Below are 25,949 nucleotides of genomic sequence, written 5' to 3' on the forward strand. Positions count from 1 at the left end.
CTTGGCAGCGCACCCATGCGCATGCGCCCTGCGCGCCTCGCCCTTCCCGCCATGCTGCCGCTGCCGCCGCACCTCCGCCTGCTCCTCCGTGAGGGGCTCCCGCCGCTCCCTCAGGCTCCCCCATCCCCGCCTGCCTCTCTGCCCACACCGCCCTTCACCTTCACCCCCCGGCGCCTCCAGCTCGGCCCGCAGCACCCGCTGCTGGAGGTGAGGCGGGGCCGTGAGGGGGCCGCTGTTATTGCGGGGCTGAAGGGTTCGCGCTGTGCCCCGAGCCCTGCCCGCCCCACAGACAGCGCCACTCTCTGCTCCTCTCTAGGATGGGGACGTGCACAGGCACCTCTACCTGCAGGGCGTCCTCACCAGCCTCGAGGAGGTGGCCGAGAGGCCCAAGTAAGTGAGGTGGGCTCTGAATCCGTCTGTCATGGCATCAAGGAATGGTTTGGGTTGGAAAATCATCTCATTCCTCCCTCCCTGCCATGGGCACGGACATCTTCATCTACCCCGGGCTGCTCCGAGCCCTGTCCAGCCCGGCCTTGGGCACTCCAGGGATCCCCACAGCTTCTCTGGGCTCCTGCAGCTGGTCCCAGCGGGAAGGCCAAGCCTGGAGGAGAATCTTGGTCTTGCTCTCGTGTTTAAAAGCCAGGAAGTACTTTGAGTCTTCTGTGATGTTCACCTTTGGATGGCTCTTAAAAAAGCACTGGCCTAGCAGGACTGTGTTGGATGACTGAGCTGTCATCCACAACTGCAACTTTTAGCCCAGACAGCTAATTTATTAATTAATGGCTTGTTTGTCCTTCAACAGGAGCACGATCTAGATGATCGTGGAGCCATAATGGTTAATAAGTTTCCAATGGCAAATAAGTTTCCATCTGCCGGCGCCATCATGATCTTTGTTCATTGCACCTGGCATTTAATATTAAATATTAGTCATATTAGTCATATAAAAAGCCACAAATGTTGTGGCTGCAGGTGTGGGCCTGGTGGCAAGTGTCCCTGCCCATGGCAAGGGGCTGGAGTCAGATGAGCTTTGTGTCCAATCCAAGATAAAGTCATCTAGAGGGGACGTTTGCAGCTGAAAATAAGGCTCTAATTTAGCTTAAAGTCATTATTTCCCTGCAGGGCTCTGATTTAACTTAAAGCCCTGATTTTCCTGCAGGGCTCTAATTTAGCTTAAAGCCCTGATTTCTCTGCAGGGCTCTGATTTAACTTAAAGCCCTGATTTCCCTGCAAGGCTCTGATTTAACTTAAAGCCCTGATTTCCCTGCAGGGTGTCCGAGTTCAGCTGCCACATCTCTGGCTGCAGCCAGGTGTTTGACACACTGGAGGGCTATGAGCACCACTACAACACCCTGCACAGGAATGTCTGCTCCTTCTGCAAGCGCTCCTTTCCCTCTGGGAACCTCCTGGACATCCACATCTTGGAGTGGCACGACTCCCTCTTCCAGATCATGGCTGAGAAGCAAAATATGGTGAGCTGCCATGCCCAGCCCTTGCCTGGTGGTTGGTTTGTGCTTGTTTTTTCCCAGTTATGTGGTTTTTTTTTCCTTTCTCCTCCCTGCCTTGCAGTACCAGTGTCTGGTGGAAGGCTGCACAGAGAAGTTCAGGAGCAGCAAGGACAGGAAGGATCACTTGGTGACTGTGCACCTGTATCCTGCTGACTTTCGGTTTGACAGGCCCAAGAAGGTGAAAAGGTAACTGCAGAACTTTCCTCTTGAGGGAATTGGAGTTGTCCAGCTCTGAGGTGACCTCACTGTGGCCTGAGGGAGCTACAGGAAACATGGAAAGACTCTTTACAAGGGATGGGGTGCCAGGAAAAGGGGGAATAGCTTCCCATTCCCAGAGGGCAGGGAGAGATGGGATATTGGGAAGGAATCCCTCCCAGATGGACTTGTTTCCTCATGAACTACCTTTGATTTCCTTGCCTCTGGGCTCACATGGCAGCTCCTGAGCCAGGATGTAAAATTTTATCTCTGCAGTGGCTCCAAGCACACAAACTCTCCTGTGGAGCAGGGCAGCAGCGTGCCCATGGATGTGAGCGTGGAGATGGCAGAGCAATCCCAAGGGAATGCCATGGAAACAGGGCCTGAGGAGAGCATGGAGATCTCCCAGCCTGCAGCCAGCCCCGGCCCCTCACTGCCAGAGAAACGGCTCTACAAATCCAGGTCAGTGCTCTGGCCTCAGGGCAAGAGGGGCTGGGAGCACTCCAGCTTCTCAGCCCTCTGCAGCATGGCTTGGGCTGCTCTGTGCTGAGGATAAACCAGGCAGGAATTCCAGGTGTGCTCCCAAGGGCAGTTTTGAAAGAAGGAGGTTGTAAGGAAGAGCAGGCTGTGGGAGCTGTGTTTGTCTGCCCAGCTGATCTCTTCCCAAGGTATTGCAGGTTGCTGCTTCTGCCCTCCCGCTTCTCATTCTCAACCACTGCAGGAATTCCAGGTGTGCTTCCAAAGCCATTTTTGAAAGAAGGAAGGAAGAGTGGGGCATGGGTATGCTGTGGGAGCTCTATCTGCCCTCTCTTCCCAAGGTATTACAGATTGCTGCTTCTGCTCTCCTGCTCCTCATTCTTAACCACTGCAGGAATCCCAAAAGTGCTTCCAAAGCCATTTTTGAAACGAGGTGTAAGGAAGAGCAGGCTGTGGGAGCTGTGTTTGTCTGCCCAGCTGATCTCTTCCCAAGATATTGCAGGATGCTCTTTCTGCTCTCCTGCTCCTCATTCTCAACCACTGCAGGAATCCCAAAAGTGCTTCCAAAGCCATTTTTGAAAGAAGGAGGTGTAAGGAAGAGAAGGCTGTGTTTGTCTGCCCAGCTGATCTCTTCCCAAGGTATTGCAGATTGCTGCCTCTGCCCTCCTGCTCCTCATTCTCAACCACTGCAGGAATCCCAAAAGTGCTTCCAAAGCCATTTTTGAAAGAAGGAGGTGTAAGGAAGAGCAGGCTGTGGGAGCTGTGTTTGTCTGCCCAGCTGATCTCTTCCCAAGCTATTGCAGGATGCTGCTTCTGCCCTCCTGCTTCTCATTCTCAACCACTGAAGGAATCCCAAAAGTGCTTCCAAAGCCATCTTTGAAAGAAGGAGGCATAAGGAAGAGCAGGGCATGGGTATGCTGTGGGAGCTGTGTTTATCTGCCCAGCTGATCTCTTCCCAAGATATTGCAGGTTGCTGCTTCTGCCCTCCTGCTTCTCATTCTCAACCACTGCAGGAATCCCAAAAGTGCTTCCAAGGGCATTTTTGAAAGAAGGAGGTGTAAGGAAGAACAGGCTGTGTTTGTCTGCCCAGCTGATCTCTTCCCAAGGTATTGCAGGATGCTGCTTCTGCCCTCCTGCTCCTCATTCTCAACCACTGCAGGAATCCCAAAAGTGCTTCCAAAGCCATTTTTGAAAGAAGGAAGGAAGAGTGGGGCATGGGTATGCTGTGGGAGCTCTATCTACCCTCTCTTCCCAAGGTATTGCAGGTTGCTGCCTCTGCTCTCCTGCTTCTCATTCTCAACCACTGCAGGAGTCCCAAAAGTGCTTCCAAAGCCATTTTTAAAAGAAGGAGGTGTAAGGAAGAGAAGGCTGTGTTTATCTGCCCAGCTGATCTCTTCCCAAAGTATTGCAGGATGCTCCTTCTGCTCTCCTGCTCCTCATTGTCAACCACTGCAGCTGCCCAGGTGTTACATTTGGTAACACACCTTGTTGTAAACAGGCCTCCAGAAAGGAATGTGCAGAGTACACAGGAAATCCAACCAGTATTTCACTAATTCTTTAAATCATGTGGTGATTTACATGTCCTGCTCCTCCCATACCTTGCTCTTTCCACTCTGGGAGCTTAAAATGCCCCACAGATCATTCAGCATCCCAGTGAGCCTGGGAGGGCTAGATCCTCACGTGGATTAAAGGCTGTCTCCCTTTCCAGGATCCCTTCCACAATTTGCTTTGGACAAGGTGCCACCCGAGGATTTAAAGGACCACGGAAAAAAGTCTGAAGGTCAGTGCAGCAGCTTTGTGCAAGATGAGCCAGTGCCACCAGGGATATTTCCAGTTCCCACTCTGGAATAAACCAGCCAAACCAGTAAAGCTCTGCCAGCATTTGGGCACATGTTCCTGATGTCAGACATCACCCAACTAAGTTAAGAATCCTCAAGATTTGAAGAAGAAGAACCCAGAATGTGTGGTGAGGTGTTAAGGAAACTGTCCTGCAGCTGAGGCTGCACAGGATTGGGTGTTTTATTTTTTCCCTCTTGGGGGAAAAAAAATGGAATCAAGAAGTTACAAGATGACAGTGTGACTGTATGGAAGCTGGAATAACTGAGAAGAGAAAATGGGGGAAAAAAACCCCATTGGTCCTCAGTTCTGACTTCCTCCACCTCGCTGAAGTCTCCTCTGCACCCCAGCTCCTGCTCTGAAAGGTCTGTCTGGGCCAGGAGAAGCATTTTCACAGGGAGTTGAAATAAAGGGACTTCCAAGCAGGTGAATAAATAAAAGGAATTTTTACAAAATTGCTTCATAGTGAATTTAAATGCTGTTTTGAAGCCCAGGCAGAGTCAGACTGGTGGAATGAACCTCCCTCCCTTTGCTCAAATGCTGCCAAAGTCAGGTTGGGATGGAGGTTGTTTTCCCTCTCACCTTTCCCTTTGTAATCTCATCCCCCTGGAAAAAAACTGGAAACTCACTGGTGAATCCTGACAATCAAAAATTGTGCATAAGGGAAAAAAAAAAAAAAAAAAGAGGTTTCTAGAACAACTTTCTGGAACAATGTTTATCCAAGAAGCTTAGGATCTATAATTGCAATTTTTTTCCCTTCCCCCCCTCTGTGAGGAATAGAAGATCAAAGGGGCTTTGAAAAATCCTTGCAAATGGGAGCAGGGAATGATGTTTACAGAGATGTAGGAGATTTCGCAGTGAGTTTTAAAAAGCTTTGCTCTGTTTAGAACTCATCCAGCCCTAATCCCTGCTCCGTGGGCTCTGCAGAGGGCTGTCTCCAGCAGGCAAAGCCTGCAGCCACAGAACTGCCCAGGGACATCTCTCAGCAGGGACCAAAGATCACTTCCAACACTAAAGCCCTGAAGGAGGCTCTTTCCCCACACTGGGATAGCTGGGAAGGGGAAGCAGGCCTTGGCATGTGATGGTGCAAAGGTCAGGCAGCTGCCCAGCCTCCTCTTCCTCACTGTGTTCAGGAGTTCTGACCTTGGAATTCCCTTTCCCCAGGCTCCCTGAGAGCCTGTCCTTGCTGCTGGGAAACAAATTGAAGTTTCTGATTGTCTCTTCTAGCCCACCAGCTTTTCCCAGAGTCCAACAAATTATTTCCCAGCTGGCCAGCGGCTGTCAAAAATCCTTATTTCATGCCAAAACTTGAATTTCCCATCTCTCCAGAGATCGTGCACTGGCGGCAGGAGGACACGGAGCTGCCTGGAGAGCCCAGGGGTGCACGGGGTGCCGTGTCCATGAGCAGCCGGATTGGGAGCCACCAGGGACAGGAGGGACACGGGATGGGCGGGAGTGGGACCTGGATCCATTGAGGGACAGGAGGGACACGGGATGGGCGGCAGCGGGACCTGGATCCATTGAGGGACACGGGATGGGCGGCAGCGGGACCTGGATCCACCAAGGACAGGAGGGACACGGGATGGGCGGGAGCGGGACCTGGATCCTGCCGAGGACAGGAGGGACACGGGATGGGCGGGAGCGGGACCTGGATCCATTCAGGGACAGGAGGGACACGGGATGGGCGGCAGAGGGACCTGGATCCACCAGGGACAGGAGGGACACGGGATGGGCAGGACCTGGAGCCACCAAGGACAGGAGGGACACGGGATGGGCGGGAGTGGGACCTGGATCCACCAGGGACAGGAGGGACACGGGATGGGCGGGAGCGGGACCTGGATCCACCAGGGACAGGAGGGACACGGGATGGGCGGCAGAGGGACCTGGATCCACCAGGGACAGGAGGGACACGGGATGGACGGCAGAGGGACCTGGATCCATTCAGGGACAGGAGGGACACGGGATGGGCAGCAGAGGGACCTGGATCCACCCGGGGAGGGACAGGAGGGACACGGGATGGGCAGCAGCGGGACCTGGATCCATTCAGGGGCAGGAGGGACACGGGATGGGCGGGAGCGGGACCTGGATCCACCAGGGACAGGAGGGACACGGGATGGGCGGGACCTGGAGCCACCCAGGGGACAAGAGGGACACGGGATGGGCGGGAACAGCACCTGGAGCCACCCAGGGGACAGGAGGGACACGGGATGGGCGGAAGCAGCACCTGAAGCCAGCCGGGGACAAGAGGGACACGGGATGGGCGGGAGCGGACCTGGATCCACCCAGTGCCAGCAGGCTGCCACGGGGCGGCCAAAGTGCGAGGCAGGTGCGACAAAAGGCAGCCACGGACAGGTAGGTCTGTGCCAACCTGGTGGGCACGGGGGGTGCTGGAGTCGGGGAACAAGGTGTGTCACGGCTTGTGCCACCACTCTCTGCCATCCCTCTCTTCTCCACCCGAGGACCATGGGGCTCCGCAGTGTGACCATCCTGCTGGGCACGGCCCTGCTCCTGCTGGCACCCGGCAGCACCCAGGTGAGCCCTGCCTCCCCTGCTCTCCCACTGTCCCCTCTGCTGAGGGCACCCACGTGTGACCCGTGCCACCCCTCGGGATCCCCTTGTCTTTCTCCCCACAGGCTCTGAGCAGCTCCTGGTGGAAGGACCTGGCCACAGTGCAGGATCTGGCTGAGGAAAGGTAAGGGGTGCTCACACCTGGCTTGCCAAAACAAATAATGGGAAAGTGTTTCAGGAGGGAATCAATTGTTACTCTGTGCCCCCCTTGTTGCTTTGTGCCCCCCAAAATGAAGGGAATCCCAGCTCCATCTCCCTCCCCAGGTTATGCAAACTCTCTGACCATCCTGCTGGTTTCTCTATTCCTTTTGTGAAACAAATATTTAAGTTTGCACCCTGAGATCCTAACTGGTGCTTCCTGGGCTGTAGGCAACCTCAGCAGAGTCCCTGCACTCCACTGTGGTGGGATTCTCCTGGCACAGGGAGGTATTTGGCAACCTCTCCTTGATTTTGTTCTCTCTTCCAGCATCCTGGGTGTGGGAACACCAGAGGAGGGTGAACCAGGTATAAAGGTCTTCTCCAGCAGTGCTTGGGCTCAGAGGGGCCCACCCCAAGGCCAGGCAAGGCCAGAAGAGGATGGTGACCATCAGTACCAGCCCCAGGACGATGCCAGGGAGACCCGTGTGCCATTCTGGATGCCGGTTCCAGAGGTGCAGAATGGCCCAGAGGAGGATCGTGACCACCTGTACCACCCCCAGGACAATGCCAGGGAGGTCAATGCCCGTGTGCCATTCCGGATGATCGCCCCAAAGGTGCAGAATGGCCCGGAGGAGGATCTTGACTACATCCACCATGGCTGAGTGGAGGTGTGCCTGGGCTGTGAGATGAGGGGTGGGAGCTGCCCCTGGGGTTTCCTGGGGAAATCTGTCTCTCTACCAAGCCTTGAGCCCCACCAATAAACCCATCCCTTCTCCACAACCTGGTGGGCTCCTCATTACTGCCAGAAACCTGCTGGGGCCTCCAAACCTGCAGGAACTCCCTCAGGGTTACCCCAAGGCGCCAGGCAGGGTGAGGATGATGCCCTAGGACAGAAGACTCAGCCCATCATCCCAATTCAGGTGAGGCTGAGGCAAACTCAGCACATTGGTTGTGCCCCAGAAGGTGCCACAGGCTGGGGAACACCCAGCCCTATGCTCCACAAGGCTGCTCATGCCCAGCCCATCATGGAGAGCAGTGAGGGAGCATGGGGGGTTCAGTGAACCCCAACATTTCCCAGCCAAGGCAGGACCTCGCAGCAAGGATGCCCCATGTCCCAGCAGCACCTAGAAAACCCTTTAATAGCGAAGGCCGAGGCGGTCCCCACTGCTGGCTGTCACCCCGAGCATGGCTCGCCGACGGGTCCCGGTCCCCTGTGCGGGGTAAGGCGGGGGTGGGCGGGCTGCAGGAGGCCGTGGGGACCTGCACCACCCCAGGGACCTGCAGCTGCCCGGCTCAGCTGTCGGTGAACTTGGCCTTGCGCTTCTCCACGAATGCCGTCATCCCCTCCTCGCGGTCATTCTGGGACAAGCAGAGAGGGAAGGTGACAGTGAGCCTCGGGGGGGGGCTGCAGTGACCCTGCTGTCCCTCATGCCACGAGGGATGCCTGTTATCCCTCATCCCCCTACTCACGGTGGCAAAGGTGGCGTAGAAGAGGCGCTTCTCTGTCCTGTTCCCCTCTGTCAGCGTTGTTTCGAAGGCTGAAAGTAAGGGAGAAGTTGGGGAGACCCCTCTGCCTGGCGCTGCAGCCCCCCCAGGGGGTTCCCAGTCAGCCCCCAGCCCCTACCAGCATTGACTGACTCCTTTGCCATGGCAGCCACCAGCTTGGAGTTCCTGGCGATCTTCTCAGCGCAGGCAATGGCTGCGTCCAGCAGCTTGTCCACAGGGTAGACCTTGCTGACCAGACCTAGGACGGGCAGTGGGACGTGGGGGGATGGCTCTCTGCCAGACCCCTGCAGTGCCAGGACTGTCACACAGCCCTACCTGCCTCCTTGGCCTCCTGTGCTGAAATCTGGTCCCCGGTGAGCACCATCTCCATTGCCAGTGACTTCCCCACTGCCCTGGTCAGCCTCTGCGTGCCGCCAGCACCTGGGGCATCGAGGGGAGAGGTTCAGAGAGGGCTCCCACCCCAGCTGGGATGGAGGCCCCTGGCAGGTGCTGCTGCTCACCTGGGATGGTTCCCAGCAGGATTTCGGGTTGCCCAAACTGCGCCTTCTCCCCGGCGTAGATGATGTCACACATCATGGCCAGCTCACAGCCGCCTCCCAGCTGGCATGGGGAGGCACAGATGGGTCAGGGGTGCCAGGGTGGGGACAGGGGGTGCAGGGAGGTGTGTGTGGGGCACTCACGGCGTAGCCATTGACGGCAGCAATGATGGGTTTGCGGACCGTGGCGACCTTGTCCCAGCCGGCCAGGAAGCCACCGCGGTAGCACTGCTGGAAGGTTTTTTTCTGCATCTCCTTGATGTCTGCGCCAGCTGCAAAGGGAAGTGCAGTGGGACTCCAATCCCCTCCAAAACTCTGGGGTGAGCAGAGGCCACGGTCCTACCTGCGAAGGCTTTCTGGCTGCCGGTGAGGATGATGGCTCCCACGTTCGGGTCGCACTCCATGGCCTCCAGGGCCCGCCCCAGCTCCGCCATCAGTCCCTCGCAGAGCGCATTGAGCGCCTGCGGCCGGTTCAGCTGGATCAGCCCCACGTTCTTCATTGCCCCCGTCTTCTGCACCAGCAGGTACCGGAATGGAGCCCCTGCCCGCCACAGCAGCACTGCCCCGTTAGCCACCAGCAGCCGGGCACCGGGCGGGCCCCGGCCGCACCCCGCCAACCGTCACTCCAGGCTATTTAAAGGCGACCTTGGTGGCGGCGGTCACCGGCAGCAGACGGGACGGGCTCGGAGGAGCTCCCAGTGCCACCCTAACCCGTGAAGATGAAACCCCGTGACCACCCTGTGCTGGGACGGGGTGCACAGTCCAGCGGCCCTGGTGCCGGGCCGCAGTGCCGGTGCCCTGGTATGCAGCACCGCTGCCCATACATGGCGCAGGGCCCCGGTGCCCGGTGATGGGCTCTGGAGCGCAGCTGCGGAACCACGTGCAACTCGCTGGGCACAGGCTCGGTGCCGGGACCCTACCTTGTGCTGGGTCTCGGTGCCCGGTGCTGTGGCCCCGGTGCACAGCCCAGAGACTCGGTGCCCGGCGCTGGGACCGCACACGGAGTAGGGACGCGGTGTCCGCTGCCGTGGCCTAGTGCACAGCCCAGGGACCACGAGCAGGTCGATGGGCACTGCCCGGGGCTACGACCGTGCCCGCTGCAGGGACCCGATGCCCTGCGCTGAGCACAGGGCTGGGCCAAGCCCACCCCCCCGCGGTGCCCCCCCGATGTCCCGGTGCTCACCGTCGCTGCAGCCCCGAGCGCCGCAGGGGGCGCGGAGCGGCGGCGGAAGGCGCGCTCGGGGCAGCGCAGTGGCGGCGGCAGCAGCGGGCCGCAGGAGCGCTCGCAGCGCGGCGGCCATGGCGGAGCGCGGAGCGAGCCCCGCCCCTCCCGCCGCCGCCCATTGGTGCAGCCGGCCACTCCCCGCCAGGCGCCGTTTCCATTGGCCGAGGCGGGGCGAGGGGCGGGGCCGAGCCCCCCGGGCCGTGTGAGGGGGCGCTGGGGCCGCCCCGGGAGGGGGTCCCGCCGTGCTGCCCGCGGGGCTCGGCGGGCCGAGGCGGCGGCGTGCGGGGGGTTTAGAGGCGCCGCGGGGAACGGGGAGGGAAGGGGAAAGGGTGAGGAGCGGGGATTCCCCCGCCGCACCCCGCGCGGGGAGTGGGGAGGAGTGCGGGGGGCGCGGCGGGAGCGCGGCGGCGGGAGCGCGGCCAGGGAGGAGCGGAGAGGAGCGGAACGAGCCGGCGGCATCCCCGGGTCCGGTGAGCCCCGCGGCTGGGGAGGGAGGGGAGGGCGTGTGAGTGTGCCCTGAGGCGGGGTGTGTGCGAAGCCGGGGAAACGCGTGGGCGCGAGCGTGTGCGGGAGCGCCATCCCCACGGCTGTGCGGAGCGTCACCCGCAGGGTTCTGCGGAGCGCAGAGCGTGTGCGAGTGTGTGCGGGAGCATCATCCCCAGGGCGTGCGGGAGCGAGCGTGTGCAGGAGCATCATCCGCAGGGGTGGGGGGAGCGCGTTTATGCAACGCGGGGTGGTGCGTGTGCCGTGACACACGCGTGCGCGGCCGCGGCACACGCCACACGCGCAGCGGGACGCGGCGGTGCGCGGTCCCCGGCCCCGGCCGGGCGCGGCTGAGCGGCGGGGCTCTCCCTCCCTCCCTCCCTGCGGCAGGTGCGGGATGCGGCGGAGCGCGGCGGCGTGCTGGGCGCTGGTGCTGCTGGCCGCCACCTTCTGCGACACGGTGGCCGGCAAGGGTGGGCGCGGCGGTGCCCGTGGGGCGGCCCGCGGCGCGGCGCGGGGGGCGGCCCGCAGCCGGCCGAGGGCGGCCGTGCCCCGGTACGGTTCGGCCGGGGCGGCCCTGCGCGTGGCGGGGGCGGCGGCGGCGGGAGCGGCGGCCGGCGTGGCGGCGGGGGCGGCCCTGCGCCGGGCCCGGCTGTCCGGAGAGCTGCAGGCGGGTGACGGCGTCGAGTACCGCGACGGCAACTGGACGGCGGCCGCCAGCGCCTGGACCTCCGCCGCGCCGGCCGCCGGGAGCCCGCCGAGCCAGGCGCTGCCCTGGCTCTGCCCGCTGGCCGCCCTCCTCCGCCGCTGATGGATTTCGGGGGACTTGACTGTGCCCGGTGCACCCACGACTCCGAGAGGACCGGCCGCCCCCCACGGGGCTGAGCCCCACGCCCCGGGCGAGCAGCGGCTCCCGGGGATACGGCCACCCATCGCCGGCGGGGCAGGACCCCCGCGGAAGACTCTCCACGATCACCACCCCTGCACACCGAGCCAAACCCCGCCGGCTCGGGCACCCCTCCGCACCGCGCCCCTGTCCGTGGCCTCGCCGTGTCCGGAGGCCGAGGAGGCGGCAATAAAATTGGGCGAAAGCAAGTGTGGCTGGATGCGGGTAAAGGGGCGGGACCCTGGGATGGCCAGAGCTCGGCCCCTGCCCACACAGGCTTTATTTCGGGATGGAGGCTCCAAAGCAAGCCAAACTCAGAGAGGAAGCAGCTCCCCGGTGCCAGCCGGAGGCACCAGCCGTGCCCCAGGCTCTCCATGGGAGCACCACAACAGCGACACCACAGGGCATCCTGTCCCTGCGGCCTCTTGCCCAAAACCGGGGACAGCCCTGGCAGAGCCGCCTCAGTCACACCCCATGGCTCCCTGCTGAGGTGTCCCCAGCTCCAAGGCGCACCAGGGTGTCCCCAGTCCCCACGGCTGCCGGCAGTGCCTGTCCATGATGGGTCTCAGTCCAGTGTCACCCTGCCCAGGCGTCCTGCTCGGAAGTCCCGCAGGAACTCGTAGGCAGCAGCTGCGTAGTTGAGCATCATCATGTTGACATTCCCTGGAGGTGGGAGCAGATACAGGCGTGTCAGTGCAGCCTGGCGCTGCCCTGGAATCCCCAAAACTCCCAGCCCTGCACTCTGGATCACCCACCTGTGCCTGTGAGCACCTTCACCTTCTGTGTGCGGCCCTGGCTGAGGGCCACGTGCTTGAGCAGGGGCTCGATGTGGTCGCAGGGCTGGGCCAGCCCGTAGTGCTGCACGTACCTGCCAGAGGACATGGCTCACACCCCCAAAACTCCCTGGGCAGGGCATCTCCATGACCATCTCCATCACCCATGGCATCTCCATGACCATCTCCATGACCCTCTTGGCACCCTTCCCTGCTGGCTCACCTGAACTGCTGCTGCTTGTTCAGGGTGTACAGCAGGTAGTCGGCCATGATGTCCTCCCCCACCAGGTGGTCAAGGATGGCTCCTGGAAAAGAGGGTCGAGCCCCAGCTTCCCTCAGCCCTGTCTAGCCCTGGCCAGCCCTCCTTCCAGCCCTCACACACAGGGGGTGTGAGCAGCAGTGTGACCCCAGCCTCACCACACAGTGCCAGCTTCATGCCTGTCTCCACATCCCCCAGCCGGGGGGGCAGCACGCCGGGGGTGTCCACCAGGTACATCAGGGGCTTCTCACACACCTGGCACGGGCAGGCAGGGCTGCTAGTTAGCACCAAAGGGCTAACGAGCGAGGCACTGAGCCTGAGTTAAGCTCTTGCTGCAAAGGGGACTTGAGCAACCCCTCAGTGAGCCTGGAGCTTTCCTGCATGCAGGGACGGTACCTGGATCCTGGACAGCACTGCCTTGGTGATCCCTGGCTCTCCCCCCACCGCAGTGGCTTTGCCTGGGGGCACAGACACAGTCAGGGACACGGTGGCACAGTGCCCAGCTGCCCCCCGAGCCCTGGGACCGTGCAGGAATACCCTTCTTGAGGTGCAGCCTCCGCAGGGAGTTGATGAGCGAGGACTTGCCCACGTTGGGCACGCCGATCACCAGGATGTTGTGCTCGGAGCTCTGCAGGCCAGGGAGACACGGGCAAGGAGCAGCTGGTCACCAACCACCCCCTGCAGCAGCAGGGAAATATCCCAGGGTTTGCCCTGCCAGGCACTGGAGAGGGGGTGACCCTCCCTCTGCTCTGCACTGGGGGCAGCCTCACCTCCTGCCTTGGGGGCACCACAATATAAAAGAGATGTAAAGCTGTCAGGGAGTGTCCAAAGGAGCAGAGCACACTGAGGTCAGACCTCACCAAAGGCTGCAGCTCCCATCTCTGCTCTCTGGGACAGGGACAGTACCAGGGAATGGCTGGAGCTGTGCCAGGCTGGAGATCAGGGCAAGGTTCTTCCTCTAGAGGGTGCTGGGCACTGCCCAGGCTCCCACGGCCCTGAGGCTGCCAGAGCTCCAGGAGAGCTTGGACACTGCTCCAGGGATGCCCAGGGTGGGATTGTTGGGGTGTCTGTGTGGGGCCAGGAGCTGGACTGGATGGTCTTTGTGGGTCCCTTTCAACCCAGGATGTTCTGTGCCCCCTGTGCATGTGCCTCACCTCGGCTCTGTGGTAGCGTGGGCCATCGGCCACCAGCCTGGCAACCATGGGGACAACCTGCAGAGGGACAGGGCTGTCACTCTGTGCCCTGGCTGGCAGCAGCCACTCGCTTGGTGACACTGTGCCAGCAGGATGTGCACAATGGTGGCTGAGCAGAGGACTCAAGGAAAGGGAAGGAGGAAAGCGAGCAGCCAGCTGGAGCACCGAGGGCACTCCTGGTGGGCTGGTAGCTCACCAGGGAGCAGGGCTGGGCTGCTGCCCCATTACCTTCTTAACATTAACATCCCGCTGGCAGTCAGTGAACACTACGTGCGAGCATCCCTGCTGCCTGAGCCGCTCCAGAACCTCCTGCAGGACGGGAGGAGGCAATGCTGTCACCCACCTGTGACACTGCCACTGTCACCCGCCCTGCCCTGCCCCGGCGCTCACCGGCTGCCGGCGGGGATCAGCCAGATCCACCTTGTTCAGCACCAGGACGTGAGGGCGGATGCCCAGCGCCTCCTGCAGCGCGGGGTTCCGGCCCGACAGCGGAATGTGCCGGCGCTAAGGACAGTGACCACAAGAGCGTAGCGGGAGGGGGAAGGAGAGGAGGCGGAGAGGGACAGGGGTGGTCTGGAGGGACAGGGGGCAGGGTTGTCCGGCAGCTGTGCAGGATATCCGAGCGTCGTGCACCTCCACCAGGCAGTCGGCGCGGCGCAGCGCCAGACGCATCTGCCGCAGGCCTGCAGCGCACAGCACAGCGCGGGGTGAGCGCTCGGCGGGGAGGCCGAGGAGCCCGACCCGCAGCGCTGCCGCCGCTCACCTTTGGCCATGTGCCGCGGAAACCACGAGGCCACATCGCGGCCGCCGAACTCGAAGCGCTCCCGGAACGCTCCCGGCGCCGTCCCCGCCGCCCGCAGCGCTGCCCACACCCGCATGGCTGCGGAGCGTCACTTCCGCCGCGACCGGAAGCCGCCTCAGTGACAGCCATGGCGGAGCCGCCGCCGCGACCGCCACCACCGGGGCCTCAGGGGAGTCCGGCCGCGCCCCCCGGCGGCACGGGGAGTGCCGGGACCCGCGGGGGGCACAGCGTACCCCCTGCAGGCCCCGGAGCGCCCCCCGGCACTCCCCGTGCCGCCGTGCCTGAGCCTCAGCCCCCTTGCCCACCCGCCCCGGAGGCTCCCCCGCGGCCGGGCCCGACGCAGGACCCGCTAGACGATCCCCGCTACACCATCTCCAGCACCAACTGGTATTGAACCGGCAGCGCCCCGCGGAGCCAGCCCCGCCGCACCACCCCGCCACCGAGAGGAAGAAGCCGCCGGCGCGGAGGTTTCTCAATAAAGGAGAGCGAAGGGCAAAGCACCGCGGTTTATTTCGCCGCCTCAGGACTGAGGCGCGGGGACGGGCGCCTGGAAGAGCTGGTTGAGCCGCTCGGCCTCTCGCCACCCCGAGAGCAGCGCGCCGTGGGTGGTGGAGTAGAAGGTGCGGTGCGTGGCCTCGCCGGCGAAGAGGAGCTGCAGGGGCTGCGAGAGGCGGGGGATGAGCGCAGGGGCCGCGGGCTGCGCTGGAACAGCCTCACCCCCGCACTCCGGCACCGCCGCTTTAACAACCCCCTAAGGGCACTTCCCCTTGCTTAGGAGCCGCCTGCCCATGAGTTTTGTGGGAATGCCCCCTCCCTCCCCCGTGGAGCTCAGCCGGTGACCCCAGCACTGGTGAGCCCCGCAGAGAGTCAGCAGTGCCACCTCCCTGTGCTGTCCCCACCGCCGTGTGTCTGTCTGTCTGTCTGTCCCCGCCGCACCCCCTGGGGCAGCAGTCCTCACCCGGGGGTCGCGGGGGTCCTCGGGCAGGGGCTGTGCGAGCACATCGATGTCGTCCCCCGAGCTGCCCACGGCCACGTAGCTGTAGGAGCCGCGCGTGTAGGGAGCGCTGTGCCAGCGGGAGCGCAGCACGCTCCTGGGCGCGGGCAGGTCCGGATTCCCTGCGGACGGAGCTCAGGGATAGGATCGGGAGATCCCCCCGGGGCAGCGGGCAGGGCAGGGCAGGGCGGGGAGGGGCGGGCACCTGTCATGGTGCGCAGGACGTGGGTCATGGCGCTGAGCACCTCGGCGTCGCTCAGCGTCTCCATGTGCTCCGACTCCTTCCCCGCGATGAAGCCGCACAGGACGTGCCCGTGGCTGGGGCGGCAAGGCGGGGCTGAAAGCTGCTGCCCCCTCCCCGTGCCCACCCGGGAGCGGCCCCGATGCCCCAAATCCCCCGTCACCTACTGCTCTGGCGGCTGCAGCACCACGAATCCGATGAGCTTCTTGAACCAGTTGGCCTCCAGGTCAGCGTCGGGCTCCTCCAGGGGCGACTCGTCCTCCCACACCACCTCCAGGAGCTGCTGCTCAGGCTCCCAGAAAGGCTGCTCGAACTCCAGGAAGATCTTGTTGTTGGTGCCGAAGCCCAGGTTGCGAATGGCCTGTGCTTTCCGCTCGGGAAGGGGGGGCTGGAAGAATTCCTGGTGCCGTTCCTTGAGGAAACCTGCAGCCACAAGTTCGGGCAGGCAGCGGGGAAGCTCTCAGTGGTGGCTGATGTGCTCTGAGCTCCCCAAACCCCTTTCCAACCTCTTCCCAGCGGGAGAGGGGAGGCTGGGAAGGGGTTTGGGCAATCGCTGCCCTCCGCTCGCCCATCTGGCCGGAGGGCAAGGGCGGGGCAAGGGAAGGTGTTGGTGTCCTCACCCAGCGGGACGGTGACGATGACGTGGTCAGCAAGGAAGACATCTCCATCCTCGCACTCCACCCGCACGGGGAAAACCCTGCCGCCACCGTCGCCTTCCTCTCGGAAGGAGCCTTGCCAGTGGATGGTCCTCACGGCCTTGTTGAGCAGCACGGTGCCCTCGGGCAGATCCGAGAGCAGGCGCTCGGCCAAGCTGCTGTAGCCGCTGTGGGAGGAGTCAGCGCTGGGCACGGGCCGGCCACGGGTCGCTCCTCGCGTCCCGCCGCGGAGCCCCGCGCTTACCCTGGGAAGGTGCAGTCCAGGCCGGGCAGCGACACGTACTCGCCGAAGGGCTCCAGCCCCACCAGGTCCATGCTGTGCGTCCCGCTGATGCAGCACTCCAGCTTGAGGCAGGCGGCCAGCACGGCCAGCTGCAGCCGTCGCGCATCCTCCTGGCCCCCCGCCATGGTGGGCACCGTCCGGGCGATCTCCGCCCGCACGTACTGCCCCACGCTGGGCCACGGCGGCTCCTTGGAGCCCTGGAAAGCGCGGGTGGAGGCCAGCAGGGCGTAGAAGAGGTCGCGGGCTTCGCGCACTGCCTGGGCATTCAGCACCTTGCCCGAGCTGCCGTAGGTGACGGACGGCAGCGGGGGGTGGCCGCCCCCCTCCACCCGCTGGTTCTCCTCCCGGGCGGTCTCCGGGCCCAGCAGGCCGTACTGGGAGGCCAGGCGGAACACGGGATTTCCCGGCGAGGGGCCGTGGATCCAGTGTGCCCCCATCTCCGCCAGCCCCGACGCTGCCGGGAGGGAGGGACAGAGGGAGAGCGGGTCACGCCGAGCCGTGCCCGGGCAGAAGCGCTCGAGGCGCAGCGGGACCCCGGTGCCCCGGAACGGCCCCCGCTGCCCCCCGTGAGCGGCTTCCGTTCGGTGCCCGCGTGCTCACGGGACCGGCCACCCCCGCCACGTGTCCGGCCCACTCCGGACCGGCCCCACGGGCCGGGGCTCAGGTGCGGCAGCTCCCGCATCCCGGTACCGCCGCCCCCCGCCCCGGCCCGGGCCCGCCCCCCGGTGCCGCCCACCCCCGGTTCCCGCAGCCTGCCCCGGCCTCGCCGCCCGTACCGAAGGGGCGGGTGCAGACGCGGCCGCCAACGCGGGCCGCCGCCTCCAGCAGGCGGAGGGAGCCGTGTCCGCGGAGCCGCTGGGCCGCCCCCAGCCCCGCCAGCCCCGCGCCCACCGCCACCACCCGGGGCCCGCTGCCCTCCATGGCCGCCCGCGCCGGCCGGTACCGCCCTCCGCCGCCGCCGGCACCGCCCGCCGCCAACGGCACCGCCCCTGGAGCGGCCCGAGCCCCGGCACGGAGGGAAGGAGGAAGGAAGGGATGGAGGGAGGCATGGATGGGGTCCCGGTGCGGCGATGAACCCCGGCTGCCCGCACCCATGGAGGGCAGGGCTGGGAGAGGGGACCCCCCTGGAGCAGGGGCAGCCCTGGGACCACCTCCCCACGCTCCTCCTCTCCCCATTCTGCCCACGCTCATCCACCTCATACGGTGGCGGCCAGCCTGGCGAGGTGGAGGAGCAGTGGGTGCCCATGGCCCCGCGGTCCCGCCGCACACATCCCAGCAGAGCTGCCCCAGGGCCAGTCCCAGCGCTCCCGCCCACCCGTGATGCCCAAACCTTCATGGATACAATAAAGCTCTCCACTCCCAAGGCTGTCTGGGGTTATTTTTGCCAGCAAGAGTTCCTGCCCCCTGCCCAGGGGCTGGGTAGGGTGCTGGATGTACTGGGATACTCCCAGTTGGGACCCTTGGAGAACCCACCAGCTGGCCCTGTGTCCCTGCTGCCAGAAAATATTCACATGCAAGGAAGAGCTGTGAGTGTCAAAGCACAGGCTCCTGAAACCCCCTTTCAGCATTTATTTAGGATGGATTTTCCCCACCTCCGGGTTTGCAGCAAGCAGCAGGGTGGGACAGGCTGGGGACGTCAGCCTGGAGCAGCTTCCCGGGGGGATGGCAGCCCTGCAACCCAGCCCAGGGCATTTGGGGTCAGCAGCTCCCAGGGATGAGGGATGATCATTCCCAGTGCCTTGGTACTGAGCCAAGCAGCCACTCCTGGGGACCTTTGGCCACTGAGTCCCTGCCCACATATGGAGACCTTCCACTTCCTGAGGACTTGTCTTGGGGAAAAAGGATTCTCCAAATCCAACCTGAACCCCCTGGGGCGCAATCTGGGGCCAGAGCCCCTGTTGCTGCTGCTGCCAAGAAGGGTTTGGCCTCATGCATCCCCTGCATTCCTTTGTGTACATGGCTGGGGGCTGCTCTCAGCCTGTCCCCCCACAGGCCCAGCTCCTCACAGGCTGGCTGCTCTAATCCACAACCCACCGTGGGGTCATGGCAGAGTCCCCATGTGTGTCCCTGGCTCAGCACCATCATGTTGGGACCCTTCCAGCAGGGCTGGTGGCTCCTGCCTGCTCTGACCCCGGTGGCTCTGCCTCAGCTGACCCTGGTGCTGCCGGTGTTTGAGGAGCTCCCAAGCAAGGAGGAGAGACCCAACAACCAAAGCACCATCACCACAAGCGCGTCAGGCCAGCAGGAAGGAGGGGACAGCAGGGATTGTCCCAGCCCCTCCTGGGGCTGTCTCAGCTGAGGGACAGGGGCCAGGCTGCCGGGAGCTGCCGCTCTACCGGGAGCCCTCCATCAGGCTCAGCATGCTGCTGTAGAGGCGCCCGGGGGCGTCCAGGCCCCACACAAAGTCCCAGTGGTTCCAGTCGGGGATGTGGGTGTAGGTGACGAGGTGGCTGATGCGGGGCAGCAGCTGCAGCACATCCCTCCAGTCAGCTGCCCAGTCCTGCCCTCCTGACCACACTGCTGTGGGCACTGGCATCTGCTCCAGGGGGTACAGGGGCGGGCTGTCCTGGGGGACACGGGGGGCTCTCAGGGCTCAGGGAAGCCACCGTGTCCCTGCAGCACCCTGGAGAGGCCCCCAGCACCTCCAGCTGCCAGCACGGCCATGGATCCTACCTGGTGGTACCGAGCGCGGTTCTTGCTGCCGTAGTCAAAGGCTTTGAATTCTCCGGATTTTATCACCTGGGGAGAGAGGGGGAATCTGATGTGGGGGGATGGATCTTCTGGGAGAGGATGGATCTGCTGGGAGAATGGATTTGCTGGGGGATGATGGATCTGCTGTGGGAGGATGGATCTGTGGGAGGATGGATCTGTTATGGGAGGATAGATCTGTGAGAGGATGGATCTGCTGTGAGGGAGAGGATGGATCTGCTGTGGGAGGATGGATCTGTGGGAGGAATGATCTGCTGTGGGAGGATGGATCTGCTGGGACAGGATGGATCTGCTGTGCGTGAGAGGATGGATCTGTGAGAAAATGGATCTGGGAGAGGATGGATCTGGGAGAGGATGGATCTGGGAGAGGATGGAGCTGCTGGGAGTGAGAGGATGGACTTGCTATGGGAGGATGAATCTGTGAGAGGATGGATCTGCTGTGAGTGAGAGGATGGATCTGCTGGGAGAGGATGGATCTGCTCCTGCATCTGTCTCACATGTCCTCCCCCCCTCAAGGCACCCATCATGAGAGGGTGCTCAGAAAGTGTCTGTGGAAGTCCCTGCCCTCCCTGTGCCGATCTCCAGCCATGCCAGCTGGCTGGGGACAGGCAGGACAAGGAGAGGTGTTGGTGTCCTCACCCGTGGGACATTGCAGGAGGAGATGACATTCCACCTTTTTTAACAGGGTGGCTTTGTGACCCCTGGCTCCATGCCTGTCCCCAGCCATGGGCTGACAAACCAAGGTGCTTCATGTGATTCCTAGGCTGCCCTGGTGCTCTTCCCTCTGGAATCCTGCTCACCACCAGCTGTGTGTGCAGGGTGCTGCTGCAGCTCCTCCAGAACCCTGATTGTCCTTTTCTAGCCTCCATTGCCAATAATTTGGCTCTGCAGGGAGGCATATGGGTGGGGTTCTCCATTTCCAGCAGGGCCTGAACTCTGCTGAAGCTGCAGAGTCCATCTCCAGGGTGTCCAGGCCCCCTTTGGACAGGGGGAGATGTTGTTGGCTCCCCATTTTCCTCCTCATCCAGTTCCCCCAGCCTCTCCTTGGGCTTCATGGTGTCCCCAAGCTCTGCTTTGGTGACTCCTAGTGGGGTCCAACACCCATCTGTGGCCTCCCCATGCTGTCCCTTGTCCTGCCTGGCCCAGCACAGGACACACAGTGTTCTGCAGTGTCCCCTGGTCCCCAGAGGCACCAGGGCAGCTCATCCTGCACCCAGCACCGCTTCTGACTTCTTGCCTTTCCTTTCCCACTGTCTGGGACCCCTGAGCTCTCGTGCCTGCCCTGGCCCTCAGTGAAGGGCCCATCCCAGGGCTGTGTGTGTGTGTCAGGGGTCCTACCTGGGCCCAGTGGATGATGTTTTTGACAGAGGTGCCATCTGGATAGTGGGATGTGTACACATCCAGCCGTGTCTGCAAGGAAACAAATCCCACTGAGGGTGCTTTCCAGCAGGTGGGAGGGGAGTGGCAGCTGCCAGGTGTTTCCCAGAGCAGCCACTGCTGAGTCACACTGCCTGAAGAGCTGGATCTGGTTTTCATTAAAAACCCATTGCTGTGAGGCAGCACGGGCCCAGGGAAGCTGTCTCACAGAGCTCATCCCCATCACTCTCCTCCCCAAGGCTTCAGTGACTGCCTGAGCTCACCCAGAGGCTGCTTCAGCAGGTGGGTACAGCAGGGGCTGCGCCCCAGGCTGGTCACAGTGATTCAGAGGTGCTGCCAAGGGCCACCTGGCTGTAGCCATGATCTTTTCCGAAAAATCCCTTTGCCAGGATTTTTCTCCTGAGAAGCTGAGAAGCCTCAGAGGAAATGAAAAACATTGATTATCTGCTGCTGTGGAATGCAACAGATGCATCTGTGATTGGCCCATGTTGATTGTTTCTAATTAATGGCCAATCACAGTCCAGCTGTCTCAGACTCTGCGCGAGTCATGAGCTTTCCTTTTCCTTTCCTTTCCTTTTCTTTTTTGCCATTTCCTCCTTTCCTTTCCTTTCCTTTCCTTTCCTTTCCTTTCCTTTCCTTTCCTTTCCTTTCCTTTCCTTTCCTTTCCTTTCCTTTCCTTTCCTTTTCCTTTTCCTTTTCCTTTTCCTTTTCCTTTTCCTTTTCCTTTTCCTTTTCCTTTTCCTTTTCCTTTTCCCTTCCTTTCCTTTTCCTTTTCCCTTCCTTTCCTTTTCCTTTCTTCCATTTCTTCCCTTCCCTTTTCCATTCCCCTTTCCTTTCTTTTCCCTTACTTTTCCTTCTCCCTTTCCTTTCTTTCCTTTTCCTTCTCCCTTCCCTTCCCTTCCCTTCCCTTCCCTTCCCTTCCCTTCCCTTCCCTTCCCTTCCCTTCCCTTCCCTTCCCTTCCCTTCCCTTCCCTTCCCTTCCCTTCCCTTCCCTTCCCTTCCCTTCCCTTCCCTTCCCCTTTCCCCTTTCCCCTTTCCCCTTTCCCCTTTCCCCTTTCCCCTTTCCCCTTTCCTTCTCCTTTCCAGCCTTCTGATGAAATCTTTTCTTCTATTCTATTAGTATAAATTTAATCTCTATATACCATAAAATAATAAATCAGCCTTCTTGAAGCACGGAGCCAAGATTCTCATCCCTTCCCATGTCGGGACAGCCTGCAAACCTCCCCCCTGCCCACGGACAGTGACCCTTGTCCCCGCTGGGATGGCACACGCACCATGTTGAGGTTCTTCTCGTTGTAGCCCCCCAGGAGGAAGAGGAGGTTGGCACAGGGCCTGTGCAGCAGCGTGTGCCTGCAGAGCTCGGGCAGGAAGCGCCACAGCCTCCTGATGCGCAGCGACGCGTCCGTCCTGCCCAGCAGCAGCTGCGGAGCAGAGGGACACGCTGAGGGTGCTCCTGCCTGCCCTCCCTGCTGCCCAGCCCCACCAGACAGGGAACACCCAGGAATCGAGCCCCTGCCCCGTGGAGATGTGCACAGCTCCTTGGTGCTGACTGAACACATGCCAACGAAATCAATATTCACAGCTCTCCTCTTTCCCCCCACCTCCCCCAAGAATAGGATCTGTTTTTCATGGAATCAACACAGCAAAGCTGCTCTTCTCCAGGTGTTGGTCTAGGGCCCCTACAAGTGCCCTTGATGCAGTAAGGTAGAAAAATTATAAAGAAAAGCCTTGTAAAATCAAGCCTGCTCTGGCTGGCCTGTCATTTATTCTAAGGGAAGCTAGCACTGTGCAAGTTCCCATGTGGAGCAATCCTGGAGTGAGCAGTTCATTAGCATAGCAATCTATCACTGGTAAAAAAACAACCAGCACCTGTATAAACTCTTTTTACACAGACAAAAAAATTAAAATTACCTCTTCACAAACAACTTTTCTTGCATGTACACACCAGTCGTTTGAGTGAGGGTAACAACTTGATAATTACCAATAAAAGTAATAGGCAAGAAAGCTCCTGACCAACTGGAGTCACACATGAGGTCTGTAAAACTGTATAAAAAGGAGTTATGTGACTAAAGAAGGGGCTTTTCCCACCATGAAGAAAATGGAATCCTGTGTGATTTATTCCCATGTGCCCCCAAATAAAGACCATGTGTATCCTACAGATGGGAAGAAGAAATGCACTCAACAATCCATCCAGGACTGTGTGTGTGCCTGAATTGTGTCTGTGCTAATAAACCAGCAGGAATTAACTGTTTTCTGTTGCACCAGGGAGCCCCAGGGGCTGTGGCTGGGCATGATCCCACCTCTAGAGCCAGTCAGTTTTGGGGCAGAAGGGTGTGGAGTCAATCCCTTACCGGAATCATCTGGAGCTTGTTGTCCACAAGGAGCTGCATCTTCATGAGTGGACTTCTGCTGTGCTTCAGTGACACTGCTGGAGCCAGGGCAAAAAACATTTTGACTTTCTGAGCCAGTTCGGGGATGGATGAAAACGCAATAAACGCTGAGAAAACAGAAAAAACAACCTCAGGCTTGCTCCATCTTTCCTCAGGTGCTTTATCTGAAGGCTCACTTGGACCCCGCTCTGTTTAATTGATTATCTCCACTTGGAAATCTGAGATCTGTTGCCACCTTCTCCTGCTAAATGTTGGTGCAAGAGATGCCCAAAGGGAAGCACGACCTTTATTCCCTTGGCTGATGGGACACATCAGTGGTTGTTAAGCCCACAAGTGGGGGAGTCCTCTGCTTTCTGCTGACAAAAACACCAAAATAGAATTTTTTGAGTCAAGGTGGTGGGTGACCCTTTGGAACTCACCAATTGTGCAGCCCTGGGAGTATCCAACGTAGTGGAGCTGCTTCTGCCCCGTTTTCTGCAGCACAAAGTCGATGGCAGCCGGCAGGTCGAACATTGCCATCTCATGGAAGCTGCAACACAGGAGGGGGATGCTGCTTGTGGGGCAGCAGCTTCGCCTGAGCTGCCTTGCATTGCCCAGCTCCACATCTGGGGCTGATTTTCCAGGGGGAAATTCCTGGCATGGATCCCTCCTGCCATGGCATCATCCTGCCCTGAAAGGGCTTAGCCCTCCCACAGCTGTGGTGAGCAGTAAACAGACTGTGCAGAGAGCCTGGCCAGCATTCCTGTGCCATACCCAGCTCCCACCAGGATTGCAGCACCAGCTCTGCTCCCCGGGATGCTCTTTCCCCCCGGGGAATGCAGCACTGGCTCCTGTTGTGTTGGTGGGAGGTGGTGAAAGGCACACCTGCCGTGTGAGGTTTTTCTAAAAGCCTCTTCATGAGCTTGGGGGTTCTGCTCTGGAGAGGCAGCAGCAGCTTAAGAAAGGGGCAACAACAAGGTCTAGGAGCAGGGGAGGTGGCAATGACACTTGTGGCCAGCTCAGTGAGGTCTCTGTGATGTCTCTGTGTGTCCCCACACAGGTGGCAGTGCCCGTGCTCTCAGCACTGCAGGGAGGAGCTGGCACCGTGTCAGCAGGCAGGTCTGCTCCGGTGCCCCATCCTCAGTGCCAGGGCTGAGCTGCCCTGACTTGCCTGCTCAGAGGCCCCCACCTGTGCCTGGAGCTCGGTGACAGGCAGAGAGCCTCTGCCAGGCTTTTGTAACATCTCCAGCCCACCTGAAATCCCAGAATTCCACCTGGTCGGCTGAAAGGTGCTGGTGTCTCCGGGACCAGCTTGTCCCTCGGCTGTTTGCCAGCCACACATCGTAGCCAGAGTCTGCTAGGATGAAGCCAAGGCTGTTGTTGGCCAGGTTTTCCACCCAGTGGCTGCCTTCTCCAAATATCCCGTGCTGGAGAAACACCACTGGCTTGGCCCCTGGGTGCAAAGGAAACAGCACATTTTGTTGGAGCACATTTTCTCTGTTCACTCACCCCAAATTAAGGCCAGTAAAGCCTCAGCCTTGTATTTCCCAAGCAAAATGTGCATTTTGGCCATGTCTTCAGCTACAGCTTTGAGTATAAATTGGAGAAATCCCACAGATTCAGTCTTTTTGCTTTAACAATGACTATTCCCCCAGCCTGTCCAGCTTCATCCATTCCCCTGCCGGCATTCAGAGCTTTTAGTTTTGGCTGTCTCTGACTGAAATCGAGCTGTACCTCTGTTCTTAGGCTTTTCTCTTCCATGAGGAATCCTGTTCAGGTGGATGTAGTAGCCATCATCAGTCAGCACTTCATACTCCTCACTGGGGTACCCTTTGTGGCAGATGATTTGGCTCTGGGGGAAGAAAAACCCAGGTGGGAAACATTCTATGGTGAAGGTGCTTATCTGACTTGAGGAGATAAGCACCTGACTTTTACCATCTGACATGGTAAAAATGAAGTTCTGGGATGTGGTAAAACTGAAATTGTGGGACATGGCTTTGCCCAGGCTGTCTCTGGATCAGCTGAGGACTTTTTGTGGCTCTGTCCAAACCCTGCCCCAGCGACCTGCCCAGGGGAAGGGGAGATGCTCAGCCATGGGTGAGAGGGGAGCTGGCAGCTGCAGGGCTTGAAACCATTGAAACTAAAAGGATTTACTGAAACCATTGAAACCTATAGGATTCACTGAAACCATTGAAACCAGAAGGATTTCCTGACGCCTCACCCCGCCTTACAGACGGCTGGCACCGATTTCCTGCCACACATGTCACATCAGGCTCCTGGTGATGAGCCGGGCTGATAAGGTGCTGGGGCAGAGGGATGAACCTGCCGAGCTGGGCTGACTGGAAGGGCGCTGGGATAAATCCCACAGCAGCCATGCAGGGCTCCCAAGGCTCTGCCTGAGCTTTATTCTTGCTGAAAACTCCACCGACTGGGAAAATCCAGCTGTGGTCCTGCCCACGGGTTGCTTTGTTGTGAGGTTGGCAGGAAAGATTTAAATGCAGTTTAAAGATTTAAATGCAATTTTATCTTATAACCCAGCTTCAGAGCCTCTCAGGGCTCACCTGGACATGGCCCTGAGCGACTTGCTGTTATTGAAGGAGAGGAGCCATGCACAAATTTCTACCCTCTGGGGAGATATCTGATCAAATCCAGTCTGGGATTATCCCCATCTCTAACTGCCCTGCTGTAATTGCATTAATTCTGCTGGGAGGAGGAGCTGGTTAAGGATGTTAATGATGCAGCCCAACAGCACCAGCCCTGTCCCAGCCTCTCTGTCCTCCAGCTGAACATGCCCAAGCCTTCAGACAGGGAATTCAGAGTTCTCCCGGCTTACAACGTTCATGAGAGCCTCGGGGTTCAGAGCCTTCTTCTGCTTGCTGGCGCCTTCAGAGCTGCTGGGCGCCTGGAGGAGGAGCAGGACTGCCATGAGCAGCCACAT

At 60.5% G+C, this 25,949-nt stretch overlaps 7 protein-coding genes across 12 annotated transcripts; 3 read left to right on the top strand and 4 right to left on the bottom strand.

Annotated features, from left to right (window-relative positions):
- Window positions 1-5: 5 nt before the first annotated feature.
- Window positions 6-5,535, top strand: ZNF511 (zinc finger protein 511). The gene is made up of 6 exons (XM_074544522.1): window positions 6-207; window positions 317-390; window positions 1,268-1,469; window positions 1,567-1,691; window positions 1,977-2,162; window positions 3,886-5,535. The coding sequence occupies exons 1-6, from the start codon at window positions 16-18 to the stop codon at window positions 3,953-3,955; spliced, it is 849 nt and encodes a 282-aa protein (XP_074400623.1). The 5' UTR covers window positions 6-15; the 3' UTR covers window positions 3,956-5,535.
- Window positions 5,536-6,272: 737 nt separating this feature from the next.
- Window positions 6,273-7,499, top strand: PRAP1 (proline rich acidic protein 1). The gene is made up of 4 exons (XM_074544516.1): window positions 6,273-6,365; window positions 6,473-6,545; window positions 6,647-6,705; window positions 7,048-7,499. The coding sequence occupies exons 2-4, from the start codon at window positions 6,477-6,479 to the stop codon at window positions 7,379-7,381; spliced, it is 462 nt and encodes a 153-aa protein (XP_074400617.1). The 5' UTR covers window positions 6,273-6,365; window positions 6,473-6,476; the 3' UTR covers window positions 7,382-7,499.
- A 332-nt stretch (window positions 7,500-7,831) lies between these two features.
- ECHS1 (enoyl-CoA hydratase, short chain 1) lies at window positions 7,832-10,104 on the bottom strand. The gene is made up of 8 exons (XM_074544511.1): window positions 9,945-10,104; window positions 9,105-9,302; window positions 8,906-9,033; window positions 8,726-8,825; window positions 8,541-8,645; window positions 8,344-8,463; window positions 8,190-8,257; window positions 7,832-8,078 (listed from the first exon to the last, which is right to left on the bottom strand). Exons 1-8 carry the CDS (start codon window positions 10,060-10,062, stop codon window positions 8,013-8,015), a joined length of 903 nt encoding a protein of 300 aa, XP_074400612.1. The 5' UTR covers window positions 10,063-10,104; the 3' UTR covers window positions 7,832-8,012.
- A 42-nt stretch (window positions 10,105-10,146) lies between these two features.
- SPRN (shadow of prion protein) lies at window positions 10,147-11,564 on the top strand. Its single transcript, XM_074544523.1, has 2 exons — window positions 10,147-10,451; window positions 10,860-11,564. The coding sequence occupies exon 2, from the start codon at window positions 10,867-10,869 to the stop codon at window positions 11,278-11,280; it is 414 nt and encodes a 137-aa protein (XP_074400624.1). The 5' UTR covers window positions 10,147-10,451; window positions 10,860-10,866; the 3' UTR covers window positions 11,281-11,564.
- A 105-nt stretch (window positions 11,565-11,669) lies between these two features.
- On the bottom strand, window positions 11,670-14,727 carry MTG1 (mitochondrial ribosome associated GTPase 1). Of its 3 annotated transcripts, none has more exons than XM_074544519.1 (11): window positions 14,344-14,727; window positions 14,197-14,263; window positions 13,971-14,073; window positions 13,809-13,889; window positions 13,542-13,598; window positions 12,925-13,015; window positions 12,784-12,845; window positions 12,546-12,642; window positions 12,352-12,433; window positions 12,111-12,223; window positions 11,773-12,018 (listed from the first exon to the last, which is right to left on the bottom strand). In XM_074544519.1, the coding sequence occupies exons 1-11, from the start codon at window positions 14,456-14,458 to the stop codon at window positions 11,921-11,923; spliced, it is 966 nt and encodes a 321-aa protein (XP_074400620.1). In that variant the 5' UTR covers window positions 14,459-14,727; the 3' UTR covers window positions 11,773-11,920. The 3 variants fall into 3 exon arrangements, with proteins under 3 accessions (XP_074400621.1, XP_074400620.1, XP_074400622.1); XM_074544521.1 differs by having other exon boundaries at window positions 11,881-12,018; window positions 12,111-12,258; XM_074544520.1 differs by lacking the exon at window positions 12,111-12,223 and having other exon boundaries at window positions 11,670-12,018.
- A 146-nt stretch (window positions 14,728-14,873) lies between these two features.
- Window positions 14,874-17,849, bottom strand: PAOX (polyamine oxidase). Of its 4 annotated transcripts, none has more exons than XM_074544514.1 (7): window positions 17,500-17,692; window positions 16,518-17,010; window positions 16,238-16,440; window positions 15,785-16,040; window positions 15,582-15,694; window positions 15,341-15,498; window positions 14,874-15,043 (listed from the first exon to the last, which is right to left on the bottom strand). In XM_074544514.1, the coding sequence occupies exons 1-7, from the start codon at window positions 17,603-17,605 to the stop codon at window positions 14,903-14,905; spliced, it is 1,470 nt and encodes a 489-aa protein (XP_074400615.1). In that variant the 5' UTR covers window positions 17,606-17,692; the 3' UTR covers window positions 14,874-14,902. The 4 variants fall into 4 exon arrangements, with proteins under 4 accessions (XP_074400615.1, XP_074400614.1, XP_074400616.1 ...); XM_074544513.1 differs by lacking the exon at window positions 17,500-17,692 and adding an exon at window positions 17,333-17,477; XM_074544515.1 differs by lacking the exon at window positions 17,500-17,692 and adding an exon at window positions 17,752-17,849 and having other exon boundaries at window positions 16,238-17,010.
- Window positions 17,850-18,048: 199 nt separating this feature from the next.
- LOC102063923 (lipase member M-like) lies at window positions 18,049-25,949 on the bottom strand. The gene is made up of 9 exons (XM_074544517.1): window positions 25,845-25,949; window positions 24,746-24,863; window positions 24,266-24,464; window positions 23,452-23,561; window positions 22,994-23,139; window positions 21,917-22,063; window positions 20,604-20,675; window positions 19,230-19,295; window positions 18,049-19,122 (listed from the first exon to the last, which is right to left on the bottom strand). Exons 1-9 carry the CDS (start codon window positions 25,947-25,949, stop codon window positions 18,889-18,891), a joined length of 1,197 nt encoding a protein of 398 aa, XP_074400618.1. The 3' UTR covers window positions 18,049-18,888.

Source organism: Zonotrichia albicollis, chromosome 7, assembly GCF_047830755.1.
Source record: "Zonotrichia albicollis isolate bZonAlb1 chromosome 7, bZonAlb1.hap1, whole genome shotgun sequence".
Taxonomy (NCBI): Eukaryota; Metazoa; Chordata; class Aves; order Passeriformes; family Passerellidae; genus Zonotrichia; species Zonotrichia albicollis.